Genomic DNA, 9,266 nt, shown 5'->3' with positions numbered 1-9,266 from the left:
TGTCTCTATTGTAATGTCTACTGAGCAGTGAGAAGAAGCAGGTCGCACGGGAACAAGGACGGTGCCTCTTGATAGAAGAAAGTAAAACTGTTATGGCTTTATGGAGGTCTATGTTTGTTGAGAACAGGTTGCACCTGTGTGAGCTCAGTACATGTATGAATGGGGCTTCCACAGTGAACGGTGCAAGGACAGGACGGGGTAGGATAAATGCCTGAGCCTCATCGCACTCTCACGCTGCCTCAAAGTGCAGCTGTAGACACCTCTCACATGACTGTGACCCACAGCGGCTCCAAGGGGCTCTGAGAGAGGTGAGTGCGTGCGTGCGCACTCGCGCGCATGCACATGCACATGCACTGTGGGTCAGCACAATGATAGTTAAAGAAACTTTCCATTTGTCTCAGGGATAGGCCTTATACCTTACGAAACGGAATGAAGACTGTGCCCTGGATACCTCCTCCACTCCACCGTTATTAAAACAAGATGACCCAATTAAGGTTTTGACTTGAGCAATCAAGTTTTATGGCAAAACCACTCTCATTATGCTTGTCTGGAAGCCTGTTCACTCTGCGAAATGGACGTCTCCTGCAGGTTTGAGTTAGGAAGCCCATTGATTCCTGCTCCTTAAGCACTGGAGCATGCATCTGTTACTGTCTTAAATGTCAATACACACCACTGAGATTGAACACAAACCAGCCTCCTCTTCCTTTGATCTCAGCTGCAATGGCAGAGGAGCTGAAATAATTGAAATTGAAATAACAGAGTAGCAGTGCTGGCGCGCAGACGTGTTCTCTCATGCATATATCTAGATTGAACCTTCTTGAGATGCATGAAAAGAAAAATAGAATTTAAGCAAGTATGACTGATGAAGGAATGACAGAAATGTTGATCAAAGAGAGGACTGACTTTCACATGGAACATTTTGTTAACAACTCACACATTATTTACAAATTGGATTCACTTGGTTGAGACTGCAGGGACTCACTTCTTTTTTAGATTTTTCTCGGGCTTTTCAGTCTACGATCGTCTTGTCCATCCGCTGAAATAAGATGAAAGGATGCTTTGAGTTCCCACTGCCCATCCTCATGTGCAAGGCGGCATTCTTTGAGAGGATTTAAGCATTCTAAGAATTGTTTCTCAATGTGTGGTCCAGGGACCCCCAGGAGTCCTTGACGTGTCACCCAGTGAAATTAATAATGGTTTAATTTCACTATCATTTCACGGTCTAGCTAGACTTTAACCCAGTGAGACAATATAAGGATGATTACCGTATTCAGATAATTTCACTCTCTCCACTGTTACTGTATCTCCTCGCCAATAGTATACTGTAGAGACAAACAATGCATTCTGAAGTTGTGTTGATATATTAATGCATGTGTAAAATGTTCTTTTGTTCTACTGCCGTAAAGTAACTGTCATAACACCACAGTAAATAAGTACATTTACTCAAGTACTGTAGGCCTACATGTGTGTACGCGTGCATGCGTACGTGCATGTACTGAGATTATGGTTTGGGGATGATTTGGGTAATATTTTCTCTTGGCAGGGTAGGTACTGTGTAGAGGGGAAACCCTCTGGGGGTTCTAGTCAGAATTTGTCCCAAGAGCCAAGATTTTGTAGCAGTAACAGATGTAACGGTACATGCACTGTACAGTATGTATAGATTCAGACGTCTGGGGCAGTGTTGTGGTTCACTGACATTATCTTGTGTAAAATCCACCGCATGATACAAATCATGGATAGTTGTGCTTGAGAGACAGCAGATACTATCTTGAAATTGCTTCAGTGCAGATTTTCTTGGCACGTGAAGATGCACGCACACATACAATGTAGGCTACGCGTGCACACAGACGCGCACACTCACTCACACGTGCGTGCGTGTGTGCGCGCACACACACACACACACACACACACACACACACACACACACACACACACACACACACACACACACACACACACACACACATATGTAGAAAGAGCGAGAAGAATGAGCGAGAACGATGATGATGTACCAAACCTTGTGGGGCGACAGTGCACTATTTCATATAATTACGGTAACTTGGTGAACTTTGCTTCATTATAATCAGTTCCACCCGTACATAAAATGAGTCCTATTGTGCTCTGCAATCTACAGAGTGTCTGCCAAGTAGCCTTTATCTCTTACAGGAAGTTAACTTCATGTAACAATGAGGGGAGGATACAGTATAGCAGAAATGCACAAAACAACACCATCACAATCACCTTTTCTTTTATTTTTTGTAATGCTCAGGTCTTGGGGTTTGTTACAGTAGAGGTGTCTCACAAATAAGTGTGGGTTTGTTTTACTGAAAGGAATGTGCAAGCATGAAGAAGAAAGAAGCCAAAAAGTAATTAAGAAAACTTTTGTTTGTAATTAGATTTCAGCGTTTGAGCACAAGTGAGATGTGTTCTGAATTACCCGTGTTTTATAGAGGCCTTAAATTTTTAGCACCGCACAGAATCTGTTGCCACTCCTCGCCCTGCCTTGAAACACAATTACCGCTCTACTCAACTCTTTTTAATAATTTTTTAGCATGTATATTTTTATAACAACATAATACATCAAACACAGCACACAATAGATTGTTTATTTTGTTTTATATAAATGCTGCATACATAAATTAATACTTCATAATCTTGAGAATAATGATAAAGCATATGTACGCTTGAATCATTTAACATAAATAAATGGTGGATTTATATAGCGCCTTTATCCAAGGTGCTTCACATAGATTGTGCATTACATTCACCCATTCATACACCGATGGCAGCGGAAACCATGCAAGGCACCAACCAGCACATCAGAAGCAATTATGGGTTCAGAGTCTTGCTCAAGGACAACGTCTGGGTTTCCGAGGATACTTAGACATCAACTCCCCCCCCCCCATGTGGGGGGGGGGGGGGGGGGGGGGGGGGGGGGGGGGGGGCGGCGGTGTGGTTGTATATGTGGTTGTATATGTGGTTGTATATGTACAGCTCACATTGTTAGAAAAACATAATAGCCAATATGTCACAAAGATACACAAATTTAAGATGCACAATGAAACAAATCAGAAACATGGTTTAAATGGTTGCTTAATAAAACAAAAGTATATGCCCCGTGGATCAGCTGTTTTGAGATTTAGTGTATTGGGAAAAAAGAGGGGGCCATGTTCAGACCCCTGGGGTCAACAAAATCAAGTATATATGGTATAAGTGGTTAAATGGTGCTGTCGTGTTCATTTCAAGTGGTACTCGTTTCACCAAAAATGCCATTTTATTGAGTCCTAGGCCCCTAATTTCTTTCAGGGTCTGACATTTTTCAAAACAGACTTCTAGCCATTTCCCCATTCCCACAGAAAATCTTTAATAAGCTCAATATGTTCTTAAAAGACATATTTAGGAGCATAGCGTAGACATAATAGTTAAATGTCTTACCAATCCTCATCTTAACGTCATCGACTTCCCCCCTTATAATTTTCATACTACTGGGCCCTGCTTCCCCGCGCATGTCTGTGCATAATTCATCCTGTGTTGAGACCAAGGTGATGTATTCTTTTCATGTACAGAGGAAGCGCAATATCCTGTTCCCGCACCAGGGGCCTAATACCACAGCGAGGCGCGCTGGGGCCCCAGGGTGGGCCCCCCTCTCAAGGGCCTGGCTGAGTGCTCCTGAAACCAAAGACACAGGTCATTTTGACTGTGTGATATATGACGTGTCTGTCTGTCTCAGTTAAACCCTGGGTAACAACATACAGCACACCCCTTCTTTGGGTCCATTTGTACAAGCTAAGCCCTAAGGTCTCCATCTTGCGCCACCCTTATCCCTAAACATATATATTTTTTACTGTTTCGAAAAACATTTTAAAATAGTTCAACTAGCCGATCTACATCGAGACATTGTGAGCTTGTAGATCGGCTATTTGAACTATTTTAAAGGTTTTTTTTAAATAGTTTAAAAAATGGCGAATTTGTTTAGGGATAAGGGCTAAGGGTAAGATATAGCCCTTAGAGTCAAATCAACACTCAGGTTTTTTACTGTGTGTAGCCTAATAGGGAGCTTTGCTTTGATAGGGGCGGGAATGGTTTTCATTTGAGCAGCAATATGTTCTCTGTGGCAAGACTTCCCAAAACAGTTATTAAACCAACATTTTCTTTTAGCATGTCACATGCTCCCTCACATGGAATCTTTCAAGTTTTGTCTCATGTTAACATTAATCCAAGCAGCGAAACACATTAATTCTCATTAGAGAAAAAGAAAGGGGTTCAGCGGCATCCTTTATGCCAAATAGTTGAGCTATATGGGAAGCAAATAACCATGAAGAATGGCTAGGCACGGAAATAATTGGTTCTTATTATTATGGGTCAGTACAATTCAACAAAGTCTGTTTTCAAGCTTTGTTGGAACCTCCTTCAAAAGGGCTCTTTTTCGGACGGAGGGCCATTTATACCCCCCCCCCCCCCCCCCCTTTAAACAGAAACCAGCTTTTACGAGGCATTCATGATTCTGGTCTGAATCCAGACCTTTGCTATATTGCTTGTGAGGGCTGAGCAGACTGCATGTGCTTGTGGCACACACACTACCTTGTTAGTAGCTATACATACAGTATATATTTTGACTGTCTTTATGTCATGAGATCAAATGAATGTGTCTTTCTTTGATGAGATGGGTATAGTCTGTCTGTTCCCCTCTGACAGTTAGTTCAGTTAGTTAGTCTGAGATGTCAACTCATCTCAGACTCAAAAATGATATGTAAATAAGTTAACAACATCTAACATTCAAAATCAACACAATGCTTGTTGATACCTGAACTATCCCTCATTAATATTCTGTTTATTAAATAAATAATAAAAGCACCTGCTTGGGAGCCAAACGAATGCCAATCAACACACACACACACACACACACACACACACACACACACACACACACACACACACACACACACACACACACACACACACACACACACACACACACACACACACACACACACACACACACACACACACACACACACACACACACACACACACACCTGTGAAGAAGTGTCCTGGTCTGTCACAGCTGCCTGCTGAGCCCACCTCTTTTCTGCTGTTACATGGAATCCGGTACCATATTTAATTATGTGACACCAGGATCTGCTGTTTTGCATTTTTGTAAAGTGGCGTGAGGATGGCGATGGTGGGTCACAGGTCACTTGATATGTGGCACAATGGCAGAGTTTGTTTGTCTGTTGTTTTTGCGACGGCAGGTTGCATTTACTATGAAATCGTATGTTTTTGTCCGTCAGTCAAACAGTCAGTGTATCACTCCAAATCCCCATACATGGGGAAAGCCCCCATTAGGCCCATATATGGTGCCCAGGTCATGTGACATCATCAGTGATGTAGATCCCTGATGTCATAATAAATGCGACTTGCTGTCGCAATTAAGCCCATATATGTCATCAATATTGGCCAGCAACTCTACATCTGACCTCAAAACACAAACCCTTAGATCTCCATATATGGATTGGATATATGTAAGAACCTGCCCCAAAGTTATTAGTGCAGCCGCACCCGGCAGCCGGCGAAAACTAGAGTTCTCAACAGGCCCGAGAATTAAGGCCCAGCCCTACCTGGGCCCTCATCAAACCCTGTTGTAACCCCGCTGCCACCCTTTGATCTCCATATATGGACCTGTTCTGACATTTCATATGTTGATCTGACCTCATCAAACCCTGTACACTCAAGACACGCTCCATATAATATGGCCAGTACAGAATTCATTCCATATGTTAATCTGACGCAATGTGCTTCAATGAAATAAAAATACAATAGAAATAAGGTTAAGAAAATACAAAGGTTAAATAAATGAGTTATTTATTTGTCTATTTTAAATAAAGACGTACAAAGTCCAAATCTAACTGAAAGCTTGTGAAAATAGGTAGGTCTTCAGTTTTAAAGAATAATGTGTTCCTTAATGTCAACGAAGTCCAGACTCAACACCAGAGGGAGTACAACAAACCACGTGCAACCCAGATTCGGCTCAAACAAGGGATTAAATTAATTTAGCTCCTTCAAAACCGCTGCCAAGAGCACTTATGAACTGGCCCCTGTAAAAAAAAAGGGGTCAGAGTCCGTCCGTCCCCCCCCCCCCCACACGGGCACACACACCTCTTTTCTTTCCCATACTGATACTGTACATGTTTTTCCCTTTTTTAACTTTCTTTATATGATGATTACCTGTTAGAAGTCTATATTTGTACGTCTTTAAATTGAAAATGGATGACCCTGATGTAAACGAGTCTTAGTGCTTTTCATGGTTTCGTCCTCAAAGTAGCACTTTTTGTATTGACCTAAGTTTCGTTTGAAATGTACCCATTCTACATACTGACTGTGAAAGTGTGAAATAAAAATAAAAAAATGTCAATCAATCAATGGTAACAGAACCTTTTAGATGTATCGCTAAACGGCGACCCCTGGCGTTACCAGATTCAACAGGTCCCCCCATGTCTGTGTAACACCACCGTCGTCACTCACTGTTACCTTGGAAGCAGAGAGAGAGACTGTGTGCTCCTGCTTCACTATCATTCACACGCTGCTGGAATGTGCGGCAGCAACAAGCAGCAGCAGCGGCGAGCGAATACCTATCTTATCTATCACCCTTTCTCCTGGAGTTTAAAAAAGAAGAGCTAATTTTAAACACCTTCAACGTGTTTCCATTTGTTTTTATTTTTTTTAATGTATATTGTGCGGGCACTGGCACTGTCTGCTACTATAGTAGCATGACAGGTTTTTATTGAAGTCGTAAAAAAACGGAGATTGCAGCCAGCAGTGCAGCAGCAGGCAGCACCGTAGGCATGTCTCAACAGCAGCGGCTCGTTCAGCTCTCCGCCGCGTCTCTAGCGCTGGTCTTCAGCCGAGACGAGGAGGAGGAGAGCCCCGGTGGTGGTGGAGGTCCAACGTTCAGCCACAACAACAACCACCACCACGCCAACAACACGGCGGACGCGACGGCGGCGAGCGGCGGCAGTGGCAGCAGCAGCAGCGGACACGACATCTTCTTGGACTTCAGGGCGCAGAACCTGCGCAGCTTCTGGAACAAGCGGCTGGTGAGAGCCGTGGCCGAGGTGTCCTTCCAGGGCTGGATGCTGGACAACCTGGTGCTGTTCGTGCAGGGCAACGCCAACCACCTGGAGGTGCTCAGAGAGGCGTGGATGCGCCGGGCGCTCCGCTCGCCCCGGGGATATGTCATCAAGGCAGTGGGTAGGTTCATCGTTCATGCCATATCTCACAGCCATCTGTTCTATGGCTCTGGCTCTGGTTTCAGACAGTGCTCTGAAATGACAATCATTGTATCATGTTGTATTGTACACAGAAACCAGGGATATGTCATCAAGGCAGTGGGTAGGGTAGGTGGTAATGTTGGATAGGCCTACTAGGAAGAATATTGTGGTCTGTAAGGATACCTTAAATGACAGTTGTGGTGGATATGGATTATGGATATCCAGTCTAGCTATTAAATCAAGCCGTTTTAGGCTTGCCATAATTAATTCAGAATGACACTTAAACAGGGGTGGAAAAAGTAGCTACTCACATTTTTAAAAGTAAAAGTACTGTCAAATATAAATACTTCGTTATAAGTAAATGTCCGGAATGCAAAATGCACTTAAAAGTACAAAAGTATTGGCATCAAAATGTACCAAAAGTAAAAATTAAAGTAAGCAGAATTTACCATTTGAAGTTTTACAATGTCTAGTTGTTTGCAATGTTTACAAGTTCACATGAAGCTGTTATTTTCAAATGGCCAAAATGTATATGAGCTCTGAAGTGGTTACTGTATGTTTTGTAATAATAATAATAATCAAAATCTAAAGTGTAGTGTAGTAAAAATACTGGAAATTGGAAATACTCATATACTTAAGTAAATGTACTTAGTTACTTTCCGCCACTGCAATTAATGACAATCATGTTGAGAGAGAGAGACAGACAGACAGACACTCTGTAGGCTACACACATTGTATCTATCTATCTATCTATCTATCTATCTATCTATCTATCTATCTATCTATCTATCTATCTATCTATCTATCTATCTATCTATCTATCTATCTATCTATCTATCTATCTATCTAATATTTATTTACACACACACACTGTTTATTATACCACATGTTCCTGTAGAAGGAGAACGGGGACAGCTTGGGTTTACTGTGTTCCTCTGAGAAAGTGTAGTAGACCAATAAACCCTCGAATGAGAAGGAAAAGAAACATCAAAGACACTAGTTGACAGGAGGACATTGGAGGACGTTGACAGGATTTAAACCATCCTCTGGGGTGCTTCTTAGGTTATGATTCCATGTTTTATCATTGGTTGTTACTTGTTAGTAATAGTATCATGATGTTCCGACTAGGCTGTTTAGAGTTTGAGTCCACCATTGGCCTCTATGTCAAGCTTGTCTTCTTGTCTGTTTATTCTTTGTCCAAAAGTGGGTGAAGCGCCACAAAAGAGACAAAAAACATCTTTTGTCTCTCTGAGAAAACTCCCCTGATCTCTCTCTCACACACACACACACACACGCACGTACGCACGCGAACACACACACACCCGCACACACTCATTTAAGTCCTCTTCTTGACTGCCCAGCTCCCTCCTACGTTTTATTGCAGCTTGGCCCTAATGAGCAGTGCACAGGCATTCCATTACACATGTACCTAGAAATTAGTTGAGCCATAAAGCCATCTGTCCATGTCATGAAATGTTGAGTGTTGACTGGTCCTTTTAGAGTGGAGAGAGAGAGAGAGAGAGCAGCCCTGAGCCCAGCGCAGCCGCTCAGTCAAAGCACAGAGTTGTCTGGAATGGAATGGATGTGTCCGGTCTTAATGCGTTCACACGTGATCCTGTCTGTTAAAGCTTGTTTACAAACTTCTGCTTTGTAACGTGTGCGTGTCTGTCTGTCTGTCTGTCTGTCTGTCTGTCTGTCTGTCTGTCTGTCTGTCTGTCAGTTCAATTTAATTGGCTTTATTGGCATGAGAAACATGTTTACATTGCCAAAGCCCCCCCCCCCCCCTCAAGGTGTTTGTATTTGGATGCAGCTTAGAAACGGTCATTGGAAACCTTTTCCATACCTTCCTGTAGCATCATGATCTCAAACCTTTTCCATACCTTCCTGTAGCATCATGATCTCAAACCTTTTCCATACCTTCCTGTAGCATCATGATCTCATGGACTGTAAATGTGTGACAACGACCTGCTTGCTGCTAGTAAATAACAGCCTGCATTT

At 42.7% G+C, this 9,266-nt stretch overlaps 1 protein-coding gene across 1 annotated transcript in view; it reads left to right on the top strand.

The window, feature by feature from the left end:
* Positions 1–6,557: 6,557 nt before the first annotated feature.
* The window catches only part of stox1 (storkhead box 1), a 34,807-nt gene continuing 32,098 nt past the window's right edge, over positions 6,558–9,266 (top strand). Inside the window, exon 1 of the mRNA XM_083774803.1 lies at positions 6,558–7,248. Within this exon, the coding sequence (XP_083630929.1) occupies positions 6,843–7,248 (406 nt within the window). The 5' untranslated portion in view covers positions 6,558–6,842. The remainder of the gene's footprint in view (positions 7,249–9,266) is intronic.

This window comes from Protomyctophum parallelum (assembly GCF_964188405.1).
Source record: "Protomyctophum parallelum genome assembly, chromosome: 10".
NCBI classification, from domain to species: Eukaryota; Metazoa; Chordata; class Actinopteri; order Myctophiformes; family Myctophidae; genus Protomyctophum; species Protomyctophum parallelum.
The sequence above is the reverse complement of the archived record's forward strand: the minus strand, read 5'-3'. Positions and strand labels throughout refer to the sequence as shown.